The sequence below is a fragment of the Pithys albifrons genome, chromosome 23 (assembly GCF_047495875.1).
Source record: "Pithys albifrons albifrons isolate INPA30051 chromosome 23, PitAlb_v1, whole genome shotgun sequence".
In the NCBI taxonomy this organism is placed as follows: domain Eukaryota; kingdom Metazoa; phylum Chordata; class Aves; order Passeriformes; family Thamnophilidae; genus Pithys; species Pithys albifrons.
Genome location: NC_092480.1, coordinates 2,580,600 through 2,599,265, shown reverse-complemented (window position 1 = coordinate 2,599,265; position 18,666 = coordinate 2,580,600). Strand labels below are relative to the sequence as shown.

General features: G+C 51.4%; 1 protein-coding gene across 5 annotated transcripts in view; it reads left to right on the top strand.

Annotated features, from left to right (window-relative positions):
* CEP164 (centrosomal protein 164) overlaps nucleotides 1-13,871 on the top strand; it is a 32,807-nt gene extending 18,936 nt beyond the window's left edge. For 4 of the 5 annotated variants that reach the window (XM_071576354.1, XM_071576353.1, XM_071576352.1 and 1 more), the window contains 21 exons: nucleotides 149-298; nucleotides 1,942-2,139; nucleotides 3,311-3,442; nucleotides 3,629-3,845; nucleotides 4,466-4,543; nucleotides 4,807-4,938; nucleotides 5,139-5,261; nucleotides 5,349-5,492; nucleotides 5,691-5,774; nucleotides 6,158-6,226; nucleotides 6,558-6,736; nucleotides 7,240-7,366; nucleotides 7,767-7,834; nucleotides 8,000-8,207; nucleotides 8,552-8,659; nucleotides 9,316-9,427; nucleotides 9,952-10,296; nucleotides 10,721-10,787; nucleotides 11,061-11,177; nucleotides 12,046-12,154; nucleotides 13,404-13,871. In XM_071576354.1, the coding sequence (XP_071432455.1) occupies nucleotides 149-298; nucleotides 1,942-2,139; nucleotides 3,311-3,442; nucleotides 3,629-3,845; nucleotides 4,466-4,543; nucleotides 4,807-4,938; nucleotides 5,139-5,261; nucleotides 5,349-5,492; nucleotides 5,691-5,774; nucleotides 6,158-6,226; nucleotides 6,558-6,736; nucleotides 7,240-7,366; nucleotides 7,767-7,834; nucleotides 8,000-8,207; nucleotides 8,552-8,659; nucleotides 9,316-9,427; nucleotides 9,952-10,296; nucleotides 10,721-10,787; nucleotides 11,061-11,177; nucleotides 12,046-12,151 (2,764 nt within the window). In that variant the 3' untranslated portion in view covers nucleotides 12,152-12,154; nucleotides 13,404-13,871. The remainder of the gene's footprint in view (nucleotides 1-148; nucleotides 299-1,941; nucleotides 2,140-3,310; nucleotides 3,443-3,628; nucleotides 3,846-4,465; nucleotides 4,544-4,806; nucleotides 4,939-5,138; nucleotides 5,262-5,348; nucleotides 5,493-5,690; nucleotides 5,775-6,157; nucleotides 6,227-6,557; nucleotides 6,737-7,239; nucleotides 7,367-7,766; nucleotides 7,835-7,999; nucleotides 8,208-8,551; nucleotides 8,660-9,315; nucleotides 9,428-9,951; nucleotides 10,297-10,720; nucleotides 10,788-11,060; nucleotides 11,178-12,045; nucleotides 12,155-13,403) is intronic. The other variant, XM_071576355.1, reaches the window with a different exon arrangement.
* The last annotated feature ends 4,795 nt before the right edge of the window (nucleotides 13,872-18,666 follow it).

The following is an 18,666-nucleotide window of genomic DNA, read 5'->3' as shown; positions in this document are numbered from 1 at the left end:
TGGATGAGCAGGCACCGTTGGCAGCCATGGCTTAGTACCCACCTGTGTCACCTGCACATCCTGTCATCCCCTGCCTTGTCCACCTGCAGCAGCCACTAGACTGAGCTGAGCTAATCTGTCCTTCTGTCCCCTCTTTTGTGCTGCGAAGTGAGAGGGATCTCAGTGCTTGTGAAACATCAGAGAAGTGTTCTGGTTTAGAAAATCCTGATGATGGGGAGGAGGCTGCGGCCCCGGAGCAGGAGGAGGGACCACTGGATAGCCTGATGGATCCAGAGGAGCTTTGTGCCCCACAGAACACGTAAGGGTTTCCTTTCAGTCCCTGGTGGTGTGATTGTGACAGCTTTTGTGCTTTTGTCCCCCTTTGTGGTGGCTGGAGCTCGCATGTGAAGCCGGAGCTGCGGTTTGGTGGGCACGGCAGAGCTCCGGCAGCTCCATGTGCACATCCCGGCAGCTGTTCTGCTGTCAGGGTGCCAGGCAAGCAGTCTGTGCTGGAGAGGGCGAGAACAGCAGCTCAGCCCTCCAGTTCTGTGGCTCAGGACTCTGTGGGATGAGAGAACCGTTTGCCTTGTTTCTGGGAAAGCCTCCTCTGTGCTGGTGTCGCTGACAAGGCTGCGAGTGCTCACCCTCCCTGAGAAACAGAACTTGCCAGGTGGGGCTGGGATAGGAGGGACAGCAAAAACTCAACAAACCACCCCAATTTTACAGCCACTGGGAACATTGTTTGCATTGAAGTAAAGTAATAATGAGGTCAGAGCTCCTGCTCGAGCCACCATTCTCTGCTGCTGCACTTTTGATGGTATTTGTGGATCTGTACCTGCAGCTCCTCTGTGACAGAGGCTCAGTAGGTGTGATTGTGCTGACTTTGCATTCTGTGTCAAATGACACATCAGCAGATGCAACTGGAAAAATTAGGCAGTGTCTCTTGGGACAAGGGGGTGAAGAAGGAATCTGTGTTGTGGAGACCTGTGCAGTGTCTCCCCTGTTCTGCTGGGAATTGTGGTGGTGTGCATCAGCTGGATCTCCTTTTGAGTCAGAACTGGGGCAAAAGGAAGAACCTGATAGAAAGGTGGAAGTGGCTGAATTGCTCTGCAGAGCAGCCTGATAAAGGACACCTGCTGCAGGCAGCATTATGGGGAGCACCAGTGAAGCAGGTTTTTTCCAGAACCCCACTACCTTCCTCTGTCTTGTTCTTTTTGCTAATGGCTGCAAAAGTGACCTTTTCTCTTCTGACTTGAGGCTGTATAACTGGGGCTGTTATTTCCCTGATTCCTGCCAGAACAGAAGTCACTCTGCCTTATGCTGACAGTCTCAGCATGGTGAGACCTTCCTGCTCCAGCTTTCACTAGCAAAGAATGAAAATTTTTCTTCATAGACTAATCTCAATTTTCCTCTCCTTTCCCTTCAGCCTCCCTCAAACCTTATAATTTTGCTGCTGTCTATCTTAAAAAAAGAGCTTAATTAGAACCAGACTGGGTCTGAATTTTTGAAGTGCTGAGGGCTTTCTGTTGCCTGGATTTGGCAAACTTCCAGCTCACTTCAGGTTGCAATTGCAGAAAAATACCTGGTCCATCAGAAGCACCAATCCCTGGGCTGGAAGCAGGTCCTGATGGCATCTGCTCCTGTGCCTGGCAGCCTGGTCAGGGCTTTATGGCTACTAGATCTTTCATGAAGTGAGACTCTGTTGCCCTCACAAGGTGAGCTCTGATGGGCCAAAATCTGAGTTACTCAGGAGTGCTGCTGGGGCTGGGTGTAATTTGTCAGAGCTTCTCTGGGAGTCAGCAAGAGGATCCACCAGTGGTGGACCTGAGTGAAGCTTCTGGAGAAGGTGGCTCTGAGATTTATGGTTTGGAGTTGATACTCTTTGGGGGGATTTTGCTGTTCCTTTTGTGTTATTCCATTTTCTGCCACCCTTTTGCTAAAGGACCTTTCTCTCTTTGGTAGGCAACCTGAGAAGGAAATCAAGCACCAGGAGTCCTTGAACCAGCCTAAGGAAGAATCCCTGGAGGAAATAACCAAGGAGGTGGAGACAGATCTTGAGCAGGAGGAAATTCATTTATTTCAAGCAGGGGAGGAGAAAATTCAGCAAATCCAGAAGGAGGAAGCAGAGAAGCTTGATCAGCAAAAAGAAAACTCCCTTGGGTACTTGCCTTTTTTACTCCATCTCCTCTGAGCCTTTCCAAGCTGATTTCGTTGCTGCTGGCCACAGACTCGTGCTGTGGTAGCCACCACCTTGGAAGGGGTGGTGCTTTGCAGAGTTATGGGTGAGGAGCAGGATCCAGGCTCTCAGGGAGGAGGAGGAGGAGGAGTGCAGGACTCTCTGCCTGGCACAGGCAGTCCTGTGTGTGAGGATCTGCACGCCTTGGGATGGACAGTGCCCTGCTGTCAGAGCACAGGCAGCCTCAGGAAAGGGCTCTCCAGCACTGAGAGGAGAACATCTTCCCTCCTGCTGCAAGATGAGCTCTGATTCCATCCACACACAGCCTTTGGAACACTGAACTTGTCTCTTATGTTTAACCTGGGAGAAGTTTCCAGTTCAGTGCTTGGAGCTTTACCACCTGGCAGATGTTCAGATCCTGGGCTAAATGGTAGTTACAGGACTGGAAATGGGAGCATTAGAGGAGATGAGGTTACCCCAGAGGAACTATCTGGAGCTCTGGTACCGCATGTTTTACAGAGGGGCTTCCAAACAAGGCTTCCAGGAGTAGTGCAGGGATGGCTGTGTGAGACCCAGGATCTGATGGCAACACTGGGAGCTGTGTCCTTGCCTGGGAGGGAATTTTTTTTCTTGAGGCTTGTGTATTACTTTGATGGACTTGATACTTATGTTCTTAGCACACTGAGCAGCCAGAAACAGCATCTTGACGTGAGATGTCCTGGGGATACAATCTGAGTGTGAAGGAAGATGCAGAAATTGCAGCTGAAGGGAAAAATGTGTAGTAAAAGGTGTCATATGAAAATATGGAGCTTCCAGATGTACTTATGCATCCAGGTACCTTGCCTGGGAGCCTGCATCCATTTAACAAGAGTTGATCTCACTTACCTGCAAAAAAGCCCCCAAAAACCAAATCTCAAGTCCAACCTATGATGATATAGCATGTTTTTAAACCACACTGCTCAGGTTTGATGCTGGGGCTGCATCTTCTGTGGCAGCAGCAGGTCCTGCAGATGTGGGGGAAATGAAAGGTCTGGAGTTGGGTGGGTACAGCCAAGTGGGAGCAGCAGCTGAGCTGTAGCCCCTGGGGAGGTGGTTGGAAGATCTTAAAGCCTCCTGAATTCTTTTCTTTTTTTTTTCTATCTGCTCATTTCTCAGGACTCCAGAAGAAGATTTGGCAAAGGCTTCTGAGGAAGAAGAGTTGCGTGTGAGAGAGGAAGAAGCTGAGAGACTTGCAAAGCTGAGAGCCAAAATCACCTTGGAGACTGAGGCAGAGGAGGAGAGGATGAGGTGAGAAGTTCTGCTGCCATCCCTGGGGATACAAACCCTGCTGGTTTGGGAGGAAGGATCTTGCACGCCACCAGCAGCTGCTCAGAGTGGAGATCCTGAGCTGTTTCCCTGCCGTGGCAGCAGGTCTGAGCCCTGACTGTCCAGCACTGAACCCTCACTGCTGTGTTCTTATTACAAACCCATCAGGGCAGAGCAGGAGGCCACGCTGCAGAAACTAAGGGAAGAGTGGGAATCCCAGCAGCTGATGGAGAAGGAGAGCCTGGAGAGGAAGCAGCAGCTTGCCTTGAAGGAAATGAAGCTGGAAATGGAGGAAGCCCATCAGAAAGAGATCAGGGAGCTGGAACAAGAGAAGGAACAGTTCTTAAATGAGCTCAGGGAGAGGTTAGACAGGGAGAAGAAGAAGGTGAGATCTTTTATTACCAGCCAGGGTCAGGCCTGAGCTGTTCTCACTGACCTGGCTGGCATTGCAATGCTGAATTGTTAAGATTAAATCACACCTGTATGTGCTTTAATAATAACTCATTTAAAGCGCAAAGGGAAGATGCCAGATGGGCTGTTAGAGGCACATTGAGGAGGGCAGAACTCCCCCAGTTGTTATTACAATGGTGATGAACTAATAATTATTTAAATAGCAACTTTGAATTCGCAGATGAGAGAAGGATGGTTGTGTGTCTTGCTAAGCTAAACTAAGCTCTGTTATCAGATCAGAACTAAATGAAACCACTTTATCGGCTCCAAACACCACTTTGGGTACTGCTTTACTCCTTCAGGGACACGGGGAGTCCTTGAATGGGGCAGTTTCTAGTTTTTTCAGCACAGCATGATTAAGATCCATCGAAATCCCCTGGGAGGGGGAAAGCACAGAGAGTAAAGGCACCTTGTACGTGATCCAGTTTGGAAGGAGGGGTTACCATTGTTCTTTTTGATGCTTATGGATAGAATTTAATTGCAAATTCGTCTTGTACTGGCATATCCCCACACGTAGAGGTTTCCCAGCAGACTGTTTTGCTCGTGTTTCTATAGGCAGTAGAGGAGCTGGAGGAACAGTTTGCAAGTGAACTCCAGCAGCTGAAGTCTACAGCAGGAGAGAAGCATCATAAGGTAAAGATGGTGCCCCTAGAACGTAATTTGTTGGGGTTTTTTAGCTCACACTGTTGCCAAAGGTGGCCAGGGAGGGTGGCATTAATTTTTTTCCATTTCCTAAACGTGGTTCTGATCTGGCTCAGCATTTGGCCATGCTCCAAGCAGGGGGTGGTGAGACTGCACACACCAGGGTTCTGCCATGCTGCTGCTTCTCTGTAGGAGGGCACTGAATGGATGCTCTTGTGAGGGTGACAAGTCTCTGTGGGTGGCTTTCATGGCAGGTCATTTCCAGCCTGCAAACCCAGCTAGCAGAGGCACAGAGGAGCCAGGAGGCTCAGCTGCACGAAGACTTGCAGAGAGCAGATCAGAAAGTGCAGCAAAAAGTGTATCAGCTGAAGGAATACGAGCGTGAGGTGAGTATTCACCTTTCTCTGCTCAGCTGTGTGGTGAGATCTGAGAGCCCATGACCCCTGCCCAGGGGTGACAGTGGTGCCTTAGGGGAAAGGACACCCCTCAGCATCTCATCCCACTGGGGTGAAGGTGCTCCCCAGACCACAGCCTGATCCCACTCTGGATTTCAGTCCTTTGACATCCTTCCCTTTCATCCCCACAGCTCAGTGAGCTCATGAGTGAGAAACGGCGGGAAGTGGAAAAAGACCACGAGAGGAGAATTGAGAGGATGAGAGAGGAGCACCGGGAGGCCTTAGCACAGATTAAGGAGCAGTATGAGGAGGAGGTACTGCTTTCCAAAGAGTGTCTGTGTGTCTGTTCACTTACTGGAGAGTCCTGTGCTTCACTGAGGTGTTCTCCTTGCCCCACTCAGGAGCGCAAGCGGAGGACGGAGCTGCTGGAAAGGCTGCAGAGTGAGACCGTGCAGCTCTGGCAGTCCCACAACACTGAGGTGAAGGCTCTGCAGGCAGAGCTGGAGGGGAGGCTCACTGACATGAAGCACAGGCACAGGGAGAAGGTGAGGAACACCTCTCTGCACCCTTGGGGGTGCCCAGGGTACCCCACACCTCGTGCCCCTGCCACCTTCCACAGCCCAGGGTGACTGACATGAGTAACAGGTCACACTTCCCAGTCTGTGTTGTTCTCCCTGTGGCAGAACTCTGCTGGGAGAGGGAGGAATTTGTGCCACTCTCTCTAACTCAGCATTTCTATGCAGGAAAGAAAACTGCAGGATGCAGAGAACGAGCTTGAAATACGTTTAAAGAGCCTCCAAGCCAGATCAGAGCAGCTCCTTAGCCAGGTGAGTCGGCCTTGCAGGGGTTCCCTTGCATGTGCCAATCCTTTGGCTGCTTCTTCCTGGGAGACTGTTCAGAAATGCTCAGCCAGGACTTCTGCTGCTGTCCCAGTTACAGGCACAACTTCCATCACACATCAGGGCTAAGCATTCCTGGTGGTGCAACCTCAGGGCTGGTGTTTGCAGTGAAAATCTAAGCTGTGGGTTTGCTCAGTGCTTTGGGAGACAGTGAGTGACTCTGAGAGGGACAGAGGGATCGTAAAGAAAATCTGACAACAAGCCTTGGGTGTTTTGAAATGGTCTTGAAACTTAGGCCTGAGCTTCAGGTGCTGCTCAGCATCAGCAGTCTCCTGGCTCTGACACTCACCTGCCTTCTGACCTGTGCACAGGAGGAGTCCCTGAGAAGGCAAAGGCAGCAGCTGCTGGATGAGGACAGAAGGACACAGCTTGAAAGGGAGGTATGTATGCTGAGTTCTGGAGAGGGGCTGTGCTGCTGGTAGGACTGAGGGCACCACACTGAAACTGTGGCTCTAAAATTAAAAAAAAAATATTGCTTCTAAACTATGAGGCTGAAAATCCCTCCCTGCCCCAGTGTGGGGTGCCATCCTGCTGGGAGGTGGATTAGCTCTGAGCTGTTTCCCAAAGAGAAGAGACAGTCCTGTTCTTCCATGTGTGTGTACAGCTCTGAGTCCCCCTGAACTGTGCAGGCATCGAGCCCTTGTGTGCTGTGTGTGCCTCTTATTTTGGTGTTGTGTAAATGACCATGAGGGGTGTTTTGTTTTCTTCTAGGAAGCTGCTTTGGCCTCTCAGGTGCGCCTGGAGGAGAGCAGGAAGGAGCATGGCAGCCTCCTCGAGTCCGTCCGGCAGCTGCGCAAGTCTCTGGAAGAGCTGCAGGACCAGAAGGCTGAGCTGGAGGCTCAGGTGGACCTGCTGCAGACCCGGAGCCAGAGGCTGCAGAGACGCATTGGGTGTGTAGGAGCAATGTCCTCTCATACCAAAACCACTGCCCTGTGACCTAACCTGGGCATCTTTCTGACACCTGAATGTGTTGGGATTCCTTCAGACTCCTAGTGGTGGTTTTGGTGCCTGTCAAGGGCAGGGAGGTTCTGGGGGCTGGTTGCAGACAGATTATGAGTAGCTCAGGTTGTGAATTTGCTCCTTTACCTCTCCTTGCTGGGTTTGTCTCCTCCACACCTGCTTTATGTGGTTAATGAGATGCTGTGAAAGGGGCACTGAAGTGCAAAGGAGAGATTTCCTGAGGTAGCTGAGCTACTGGGAAGGGTGGGAAGCAGCTTCCCTGCCCAGCCAGGGGTTATGGCCTTGTCATCACACGCAGACCCAACACTGGTTCTGTCTTACACACCTGTGGCTCTTTCCCTCCTGGAATCTGGAGGTCACTTTGGACACCATTGCAGCCAGGGTGGACTGCAGGCTAATCAAGTGCCTCCACTGTTGCCTTTTCCTGTGGCAGTGAGCTGGAGGAAGCAGTCAGGAGCAAGCAGGAGACTCTGAAAGAACTGGAGGCAGAAGAAAGTGTGGAATCTCCAAGAAAGAGAGCAGAACTCCGTGTTGAAGACCTGAGAGAAAGCACTCAAGCTGTGAGTAAAGCAGACTCTGAAGGTGTTTGCCTTGTGAGATCTGAGGCTGTAACTCCCTTGAAAATCCCAGCTTTTGTTCCTTCTGTGTGAAATCATTTGAGATGTGGGGGTATATTTCTCTTTGCCAGTATATTCAGTTGTATTTGCTGATTTCTGTCTGTTATTAGTGAGCGGAGAGGAGTGTGGGATACTGGAGTCAAAAACAGGGCTTAAATTGGGTTAGAAATCACTGTCTTACCTTCAAAAGTCACACAAAGAACATCTCAGGCACTGGTTTTGGAGCTGAACAGTACCATGGTGATGTCATTCCAAGTTTTTGCCTCTGATTGAATTCTTATGGTGTCCTGGGGTTCTGTTTCCCATACATATTTCTTAGTTTTTGAAATGTTTTACTCCTCAGCACTCACCCAGAGAACCTGCTTCCCTGGCCTCTCAGAGCCACGAGGAAAGCGACTTCCAGTTTGATCCGTGAGTATCTGTGTGCCAGAAGGGATTTTTGCTCTGGTTTTCCAAGTGAATGTTTTAGCTTGGATTTACACACAGTACACTGACAATCTTGTTTTTGGGAGGTGCTGTGTGAGTTGTGCTGGATGGCACAGGCAGCCAGGACTCATGTCTTCCTCTTTCCTGTAGTGTCCGGAGCTACATCTCTGCGGAAGGAATCTCCCTCCGGAATGCCAAGGAGTTCCTGCTGCGCCAGACCCGCTCCATGAGGAAGAGGCACTCGGCGCTGAAGGCTGCAAAGGTGCAGTGGCACCAGGATCTGCAGAAGGCACAGGAGGCAGTGCAGGATCCCCACAGCTCCCAGCTCCTGGAGGGAATGCGCCAGAACCTGGAGGAGGTGAGCCCTGAGCTTATTCACAAGGACATTGTGGCTACACAAGTGATCCCACAGCCCTGGGATCAATTCCTGGCTCTGCAGATGTGGTGACCCTGTTGGATGTGGGGTTTGGAAGTGAAAGCTCCTTTTTCTTGAGCTGAATTTGCTTTGAGCTGTGTGCTCTGCTTGCTGTGTACACAGCACTTCCCAAGCTCTGAGGGCTTGGGGGCAATTTCACTCCAGTAGCATCATTTCCTGTGCTGAGCAGCTTGAGATAATGAAAGTCACCCTAACTGCTAACACAGATCATTTCCTGTCATTCTTGGTTAATTCCCCTCCTTGGCCTGGCTGTTGATCCCCTGCAGGAGGCAAAGCACTTGGACAAGATGAAGTCTGCCATGCAGAAAGGACAGGTGCTGCTGCAGAAGAAGGAAGAGAAGCTCAGCCAGCTGGAATCTTCACTGCTGGAGGAGGTAAACACCAGCATCACTCCCAGCTGCATTCCCCCTGCCCAGAGTTCTTGGCCTCCTCCCCCAGGCCGGAGTCTGAGGGGCTTGTGGTCCCTGTGAGGGCTGTTTAGCTCATGGCCAGAGACTGGAGTTTGCCAGCAAAGCTGGATTTTGAAACACTTTCTATGAGATCACAAGAGATTGAGTGTGTGGCTGCAGAAAACAGCCTAAAAAAAGAGCCTGAAGACAACAAGGTCTAGGATGGAGGCTGCTCTCCCCACCAAGGCAAGCCTTGGAATTTCTTTGGCTCTGCCTGGGACCACGTGGCCTTGGGTGGGACGGCAGCAGATGGAAGAGCACCAGAGCTTTGATGGTCAAGCACTTAACCTTGGTGCAGAGAGGAGACACAGCCAGAGTTCTGAGGGCTATTTAAAGCACAAAAGGTGTTGACTCCTGTCTAGAAGGGCTAATTCACATGGCTGTTGGATTTGGCCTCTCACACTTCCAGAGCCCAAGCAGTCTCCTGACATTCAGAGTTTGCTGTCAGGGACTGAAGACAAGCTTGCCTTCACTTGACCTTTGCCTGACTGCATAGACAAGCTCTAGGCAGATTTCCAGTAGCATTTTTGTTTCAGGGATGATACAGCAGGTTTTATTTGTGTTGTTTTCCTCCTGACCAGCTCTCAGATGAGGATACTCTGAAGAGTGCTGCATACAAGAAGGTGGTGACTTTTGATCTGAGCGACTCTGAGGATACAGACACATCCATTGGAGAACTGTGTCAGCCTAAAAGTAAGTGCCTGACTGGCTCAATGTGCTGTGCTCAATGTGTGAGGCTCTAGCCCTATTTTGGCTTTCCCTTGCATCTCTCTGATGTTGTTCTCAGTAGTGTCTAAGGTAGGTCTGGTCTCCATGGTTGGGGCTGCTCTGTGTATGAAACTTGATTGGAAAAACTTGTTTCCTGCCTGTAGTGGCAGAGAAGAGGGATGGAATCCATGCATGAACTTGCCTTTGAAATCCCTGTTCATTACAAAACCTGGTTTCAGCTCTCCCCTCTGCTGCTGCAGAGCTGTATTGCTCTTCTGCAGGAGTCTGGGCTTTCCCTCCTCACATCCATGGCAGGAGAGGCTGCTGCAGTTCCCTCTCAAAAAAAAAAAAGCAGCTTGTGCCTTTTGTTGGTGTTCAGTTGCCTGTAGCTGGAGTTGGGCAGGGGAAGAGAGGCAGGAAGACAGAAGGGTCTTCTTCTGTTACTTGCACGAAGGCCACTCTTGTTAGCGCTTGCCTGCAACCCCTTTTTTTCTCCTTTCTTCCTTCAGTTGATGTGAGAACGGATTTATGTTCCATCCCCCAGCTGGACAAGATCCAGCACCTGAGGGACTCTCTGCAGTGTATCACCAGTGAGCTGAATGGGGTCCTGGGTGCCCTGGACTCTCTGAGCCGTCACCACACTCCTCTCTTCACCTCGACAGCCCGTGATGGCATCCCTCTTTCCACATACTCCTCCTTGGCAGGCCTGCGGGCAGGCAGCTCCCTGGGGGACCCTCCCAGGGTGTCTTCCACAGACAGGTGGGCCTGGAGCAGTGGGGTGAACCCCAGTCATTCCATCTCGGGGCGGTCAGTGGACAACATCCTGGCAGAGAAATGGCACAGGTATTTCCCAGGTGAGTCTCCTGTCCTTAATCCATCTGCTGCCTTGTCTACAACTTCTGATTTCTCAGCCCTGCCAGTTCTCGCCCTTACGATGCTGGAAGGGCAGATGCATTGGAGCTGCAGATAGGAAGGGTACCAATGGGATAAGGAATGAGAAGCTCATTCCAGAAGTGCAGCATATGGCTGATCCTGCCATCCTGCTGTTGCAGGAAGAGCTGTTGCTAAAGGAGCAAAAGAGGGCACATCCCTCTTCACTGGGAGCCTCCTGTGAGTGGCATGTAGGGATCACCATCTCTGCTTCCTTAACTCCACCATGTCCTTGACAGATGGCTCAGCTTGTAGGGGCAGTGTGTCCATGGTACAAGAAAGCAAGTGCACCTAGGTATAAAGACTATTGATTTTTGGGGGGTCTGTATTTAATGTCTCTTTTTCCAGATGGGATCTCATCGCTCAGTGGGAATCCCAAGCCTCTGGACAACAAGCTGGGATATGTATCTGCAGAGTAAGAGTCTTCTTCCTTGAGGTGTTCCATTGTGCTGCTGTAGTTTCTCTGGAATAATTGTTGGATCACATACATAGCAAGTAGATAACAAAATTATGAATTTCATATTAAGTAGCTAAGTTATACTGTTAGCTATTCACTGCCATGTGCCCAGGTGAGGAGGTGGCTTTTTGGTAATAGTGGCTCTTTCTGTAACAGCTCATCACTTTCTCATCAGTTCTGCCCAGATCTTTTTCCCACTTGCACTGTCTCTCTCTCTCTCATGTGCCACAGTGAAAAAATCCGGCAGTTCCAGCATTCCCAGTTCCATGAGCCAAGAAAGATGAGCATTGAAGGAATGATTGAGAGCAACAAGAAATGGCTGAAAAGCTTCAGGAAGGACTCAAAAGCGTATCCTTTACCTGGGTCTGGTCTTTAATTGTGTTCCACCTCCCTGCAGCAGGCAGGAGGAGATGGCAGGAGGTAAGTGAATTGGGAGCACAGCAACACTGAACAGCAGTTTTGAGGCCTTGGCCTCTACTTTAGTGCCTGGTTCTGCAAAGGAATGTGATGTTTAGCAGTTAGAGCATGAGTGACCTGTTTGCTGCTTCTTGAGCTGTACTTGACTGAGGGATTCTCCTCCCTTCCTTTCCCTGGTTGTGCTGTGATGCTCTTTAGTGATTCTGGTCTGACACAAAAGAGCAGCTGGAGCTGGTAATGTGGGAATTTAAAAAAAAAATGAACCAAATAGTGCAGAAGTGGTGGGAAAGAAGAGGGTCTGGTCTTTGCAGGCCCTGCCCTTGGCCATGAGCAGGCCCTGCTGAGCAGCCCAGCATGAGCTGAAGGCACCTGGAGACATGTGGACCTGGGCTGTGAGGGTTGGGCTTCCCCTGGAGCTCTTCTCCAGCTCCATTTTAAGGCATCTTGCAGTCTGAGGTTGGATCCAGAGAGCAAGACCTCTCTGTGCTGTTAGCAGGGATGCTCTCAGGCTATGTGGTACCTTTCAGGCTGTGGTACCAGTGTTGTGCTGGGGCTGTCTGTGTCTCCTCCAGCATTCATTGATAAGCAGCAAATCCCTGGAGCCTCCGTGCTGTCCTGAGCACTGTGTGCCTCTGAATTCCTTAATCCCCCTTTAATTCTGTTTGACTGGGATGCAGCAGGCTAAATACAGCATGTGTGCACAAGGCTGGCTCTGTACCTCAGTACCTGTCCTGTCTGGCTGTGCTCAGGTGTGTTAATTCCTGCTCTAAGCCAGGCTTTTCCTTCACCCAGCTGTCAGACCTCTCTTCCCGCGTGTGCAGAACCCCCCTGCCAACAGTTCCAGCACCAGCCTCCTCCAGCTAGGAATGGATGAAAACGGGCAAATTAAGGTGTACCACTACTAAAAGGTGAGATTTTTCTTTTGGAGAGATTGTGGGGGGTCTGTGCAGCTTCCCTGTGGTGTGCTGGATCTCAGTGATGCCCACCCAGCCATCACTGCTGAGTCTGTGTGCCATGTCCTTGAAAACAGGTCTCTTTGCAAGAGAGTGGAGGAAAGAGGAAGCAAACTTCCCAGGTGGATTCTTCTAATCCTGTAATGTGTCCAAATATACTTTATAGACTATTTAATCCAGCGGTGACATATCAGGGCTTCAATAAATCAACATTTCCCTCATTAGTATTCTAGCAATGGTGAGGCAGAGCTGTGAATCACGGAGGACTTTGAGTAACTGGTCAAGGGGGAGGATTTGAATCCAGCTGAGGCTCTGCTGCAGGAAATGTGTCAGGAAATGAGCCTGCATTGATGCCCAGCAAATGCTCAGTGGCAGGTGGGCTGTGTCAGCTGGCCCATGGCACTTGAGAGCAGGGAGAAGGAGCAGTGGAATGGTGCAGAGTCTGGGGGCAAAATCAAGGAATGACAGATTCTGGCTCTTGGGGCGTGTTCTGCTTGTTGGGAATGGAAGCAATAGGAACTGAGCCAGGAGTGGCTCTCCATGGTAGCACTGGACAAGCACTCCCTGCTCCTCTCTGTGCCAGGCTGGCCAGAGCTGCACAGCAAAGCAGCTGTGGGAGCTCTGTTCCCATGCCATGGATGTGCCAATGGCAATGGGAGCAGGGGATGGCAGGAGAGTGTCAGGAGTGTCTGCTGGTGCAGGCACTGCTGAGGAGTTCAGCGTCCTGTGAATGTCAAGACATAGCCCCACCTGCGTCCTTCCATGCCCTGGGGAGAGGAATCCAGAGCTCAGCTCAGCAGCTGGGGTCTCCTTCCCTGCACAGGGCTGGGGAGCCCTTGGCATCCAGCCCTGGATCCTGGCCTGGCTGCTCCTGCTGCAGCTCCATAGGGATCCTGGGAGAGCAGGGATGTGGGGTGGGCTGTGAAAGCTGGCTGAGGTGTTGGGATGAGCAGCTTCTGGACCTCAGCTGTGAGATGGTGGCTCGTGGCTTTGCTCAATGGCTGCAGTCATGTTCCTCAGAAAAGGCCGTATCCAGAGTGCATGCCAGCCTGCTGGGATGCACAGGCTGGGAGGGGAGGATGGTGCTGCTCTACCCAGTGGGGAGGGGTCAGGCTTTTGTACTTCTGGGGTGGGAATGTGGTATTTGGTTGTCTTTGTCAGTATTTTCTCCAAATTGATGCTAAATATTTTATGCCTTAAAAAGCTGCTGAGCCACTTGCCATTTTGCCTGATGAGGACGCCTGCACTTCAAGGGGATCCCATCTGTGAAATGATCTTCAAAGCCATTCTCCTGAGATGCCCCTCACCTTCCGTGCTGTGTGTGCTCCTTGGGTGGGTGATGATGCACAGCCCCCTTCTGCTCTGCTCCTGGGTGGGGTGTGCTGGCACACGCCGTGAGCATGGCAGGGAGATGTTTACATGCAAATAGAAATATATTTTTGATGAACATTGTTTTAAAACTCTCAAGAATGTCTGTATTTTATATTTTCTAGAGTTTTTGTAATTACTCAGCCAGCCTTAGTCCTCCCTAGGAAGGGAGGGATCAAAACACGGGTTTTCCATCTGCTGTTGGATTGCACCAATCCCTGCCTGTAGGGATTTTGCTTTTAGTTTCCTGGATACTGAGAGGACACATGGCAGCCCTTCCAGTCAGGTGTTTTAGAAGAGAAGACCTACAGTTCTGGCTTGCTGTGGCCAAAGCCACTTCCCTGAGTCCACTCTGTGTGTTGGGAGAAGTGTGGATTAATGGTGCAGAGAAATGCCATTTTTTTAACAATAACTCTGCTTGAAACATGTTCCTTTTTCCTGTTGAAACCTGGGATAGCAGCTGTATCTGGTTTTGTATGAAATTAAATCAACATGAGTCTGTTTTGTATGATGGTGATGGTTGTAGTTGTATTTTGTTGTAGCCCTGCATATCCAGCTGTACTTGCCTCTCACATCTTGCTTGTCTCTGGGCTGTCTCATGTTTTGTCTTGTCAAGGTCTTTTCTGGCAGTTTCCAAGACCACTTCAGCTCATTGTGGCTTTGTTACCATTATTCTTTTAACTACCTGGATAGGGTAGCAAATACAGGGACAGAAAAAGCTAAAAAACCCAAAACTACAAAACCAGAACTTCTCTTTGGCAACTTGGGATCTGTTAAAATGGTCTAAGTGTATATTGGCTGTTGCTGCTGATTTCCCATGTATTTGGGAGCAGCCAAGAATTCCCCCAGCAGTGTGCTGGCTACTTCTGGGATCCTGTGGTGGGATTGCTGAGTAACCTCCTCCCTAGGAATTAGGGAGGATTGGTGACATTCTTTTCCCAAGGCTTGTTCCTGTCCCCTTCTCACTTCCTCACAGCCACCTGGAGGACTGATGAGCCACAGGGAGAGCAGTGTGTGGATCATGCAAAAGTGAAGACTGATAGTTTTGTTCTTAAAAAGAAGACAGCACCACCAAGCCTTGACTTGCCTGAGGTCCTGCCATGTATTGTCTGTGCTGGTGTGTCCTTGCCAGCTGGAGAGCTGGGGAAGAGCTGCTGGAGGAGCTCTCTGATGGCAGCACACACTGTCCAGGCAGGCACCTGTGGGGACAGGTCCCCTACACCCCACTCCTGAGCAATTGCTGTGCAAAGAGCACAGGGCAGCTTTGAGACATCCCAAGTCCTGTCTGGACTGCAGGAGCCTCCTGGGTGTGGAGGCTTTGCTGTGATCCTGCGGGGGTGGGTCCCCACAGAGCAGGTCTGAGCCCAGCCTGGGGGTGGGCTGTGCGTGCGTCCAGTCACTGCCCTGCCTGTGTATGTGGAGAAGAGGATTTGCTTTTCCTGGAATGCCAGCAGTGTGTCTGTTGGAGAAACTTGGTGATTAGCAGAGCAAAAGGGCAGTGCTTGGTTACTTCACCAAGATGAGCTCGAGCCGTAAGCTCATTAAGGGGCTTGGTCTCTGCCTGCCCAAGGAGGGACGTTTCAGTCCCTGGCTGTTTGGACATCACTGTGCTCTGCTCCCAGAGCTGTGCCTTCCCAGCACAGGGGGAGCCCCTTGGACACCCTGGCCATGCTGGGCACCCTGATGACAGCGCTGTTCTTCGTGGTGAGGGCGGTCAGACAGGTGAGTCCGGGCAGCAGATGGGACTTGCTGCTTCCATTTTATTTCTCCCCTGGCTAGGGCTGCTCTCCATTGGGGGAGAGAGAGGAGGCAGTGGTCTCCACTTATCCTGGTGGGAATGGCCTTCTGTGCCAGCACAAACCACCCTGGGTGGGAGGTTTGGGAGGCCCATGGCCTCATTGTTACCCAAGGGCTCTGCAGCCCCACAGCCTCACAATGAGTGGCATGTCAGGGCGGTGCCAGGAAGGGTTCTGATCACTGGTGATGCATGTGGAGGAGCATCAGTTTGTGTTGCTCTTCCCCTTACTGTCCTCTTACCTGCTGCAAACCCTTTCCATGTGCAGCTCGGGACCAACCTGTTCCGTGAGGAGCCCCTGCCTTACCTGGTGTACCAGCCCCTGCCCTGGCAGGTCCAGTGTGTGTCCCAGAGCCGCCGCACCAGCAGGGACAGTGAGGTGAGGGCTGGGGGCACTGCCAGGACAGCTGGCTTGGGGGGTGGCACTGCCTGCTGCAGGGGGCAGCTGTGTGAGCCAGGCAGGATGCTCAGAGCAGAAGGCATGGGTAAGAAAGAAAATAATGTCAGGAGGTGGGATAAGCTGAAGAATGTAGGAAAGGTATTTGCAGGCAAATTCAGGCTAATGTTTTTTAGGAATGGAAATATCTCCTCGCAGGCATGGCATCCCAGGAGCTGCAGGTTCATAGTGCAGGGGCTGGAATGGGGGAAGCAAACCCAGCAAGCCTGTCTCTCCTTGTTGGTTTAAAATGCAGATCCAGTGAGGATAACCTGTGCCAACATCCATCCTGAGGTGTGCCAGTACATCTCACAGCTCTGAGTTTGGATACAAAATTATTTCCTGCCTCTCCTTGGAGGTCTTTTCACAAATTGCAGTTTAATTAATCAATGCTCTTTAAGGATACAACACTAATCATGTTCCAGTTTCCCAAAGGGAATGGAAAGTGGAAGGCTTGGTGGGGCTAGTGCTGTCCCTTTCAGAGCTTCCCAGCTGGCCTGAAAGGGACTGTCCTCACGGCCTCTTCCTGGAATATAACTAACTTATTTTCCTTCTCTACATCTCCAGAGAGGCAGGAGCTCTCGGCACAACAGCATCTACTCACTTTCTGGAGAGAAAGGTGAGTATGGAGCAGGCAGGGAGGCAGTAAAAAAAACCCCACCCAAGTAATGGGAGAAACTCCAGTCTGGGACTGTGGATGCAGCAGAAGAGCAGGCATTGCAGCACCTGCATCCTTCTTGGCCTTTTAGTTCTTCCAAAAATCTGGCTCTGTGACATTATTAAGGGGTATTTGATGATGAGGTATTTGTTAATATGTGTAGCATCAGACAGGGATGCACAGGTAAATATATAACAGCACATGTGTGTCTGTGCAAATCCCTGCTCCCCTGTCTGTGAAACCTGCCCCACTTATTTGGGGCCATGCTGGGGAGGTGGACACACATGCTGTGCCCCAAAAGAGCTCACCTTCCTCTTCTTGTTCTGGCAAACCCACCTGGTATTCACCTCCCTTTCCTCCTTGCTCTGGTCTCAGGGCTCTGCCCCTCTGCTGAAGTCAAGTGCTCAGCAAAGAGGATTTTGAGCAGTTCTATTCTTGGTGCCAATCGGATAAGGGGCAGTGGGGGCTGGGTGTGCTGGTGCTGTGACATCCCTCCTGGATGGAGCCAGGAGCTCTGGCCAGCCTGGTTGCTGGTTTGGGGCTTTCACTGCTCTGCAGTAGGTGCAGGTCCCCAGGCTGACAGTGGCTGAGCTCCTTGGGATGGGTCTGTTTCCTGTGGAGCTTTTGGCAGCCCACACAGCTGGGGCTCATCCTGCCAGGCACAGCAGCACCTGCCCCGTGGTCCTCAGCCTCTGGCACTGGATTTGTGCAGTGGGCAGGATTTACAGCTGATGGTGTGTCTTGTTAAGCAGGGCAGGAGGGAGCCGATTCCCAACACGGGCTTCTCTTATTTTTTACTTCGCAATTTCTTTTAGGCTTTGAAGGAAAATGGGTTCAGGTGACAGTGGTGAGTTTATGCAGCAGCATCTGGCCCCAGGATTCCTGATGGCTGCTCGGGGGGTGCTTAGCAGTGACACACTGGCTTAGAGGAGCACTGCTGAGTGGCTTTGATGCAGTTCCTGTTGAATTTCACAATACTTCCCTAATGCCACATTAAGCAGGAGTGGGGAGGGCTCCCATTTGTCAGCATGAGAGCTTTATTGCTGTGCAGGGCCGGGCTTTTTTTCTAATCTTATTTGTGTGTGCGAAAGTAAGTGAGCATCATACGTGGTGATTAAATGTGGGGAAGCTGCTGTCTTTGGGGAGTGGAGCTGTGTAAATAGAGGGCTTAGTGCTGCCAGGGAGGCTGGGCTTTGCTTTGCCTCCTATTCCCTGCTCCCTCTGCCCTGGAGATGTCCCTGTGAGCCAGTGGAGTTGTGGTTTCATGCTCTGAGCTCTCCAGCTTTTTTGACTTCCCCAGCAAGGAAAGATGCCCTGTCTGGGAGACTGGGTAATAGGGAGGCCACTGACTCTGTGAGGGTAATGCCAGAGTCCTACCCTGCTCTGTGCAGCCTCTTCAGGGCCACCAGCACTGCCTGTGCTCACTGTGGTGCTCTGTTGTTACCCTAGGTGATGTGACCCCTGATGCCAGCAAGGAGAGCAAGTTCGTCAGTGACCCTTCAGAGAGGGCAGCCATCACCATCCAGACCCACTTCAGGAGGTACCAACAGCAGAAGCAGGAAAAGAAGTAGACACATCAACCACCTGTGCCCTACACTGTACCTCCTGTTTGTCTGTTCTGCACCCCAGAGACATTTGGGGCTGTGGTGACTGTGAACCTGCCCCCTGAAATGTAGCTCTTGGTGCAGGTGTAGGTTCTCTGCCCTTGTGTTGGTCACTGCTCAGAGCGAGTTCTCCATCCTGCTCAGTCCTTCCCCAGACAGCATTGCCTTGTGGGCCAGGGTACAACTGGAGATGGGCTGTTGGGGACCTTGGAGTGGGGAGTGAAGCTGCAAGCCTGTCCTTGGCCAGCCCCTGGGTCACAGGGAGTGAGTCCCATCAGCTGTGTGGGTGGGAGTGGGGCCCTGCACAGCTGATGGTGGTTGTGCTGGCTGGTCCCCCAGCTGGGGGTTGTTTTGCTCCTTTTCTGGGTCTGCTGTCAGGTTTTCTGTGCAGAGCTGCTGAGCTGTGCCCCAAGAGCCCTTTGTTTTTCTCTCCAGCCATAATCATCCTGAGCTCTTCTAACCAGGGCTCTGTCCCCAGTTGCTGCTACTTACCTTCAGCTGGTGAGTGCTGGTGTTTGGTGTCTGGACTCTGTGCTTGGCTGTGGTGGCACTCAGTGCTTGTGGCTCTCCTCTGGAGCAGGGCTGGTGACATTGGGTTGGTCACCC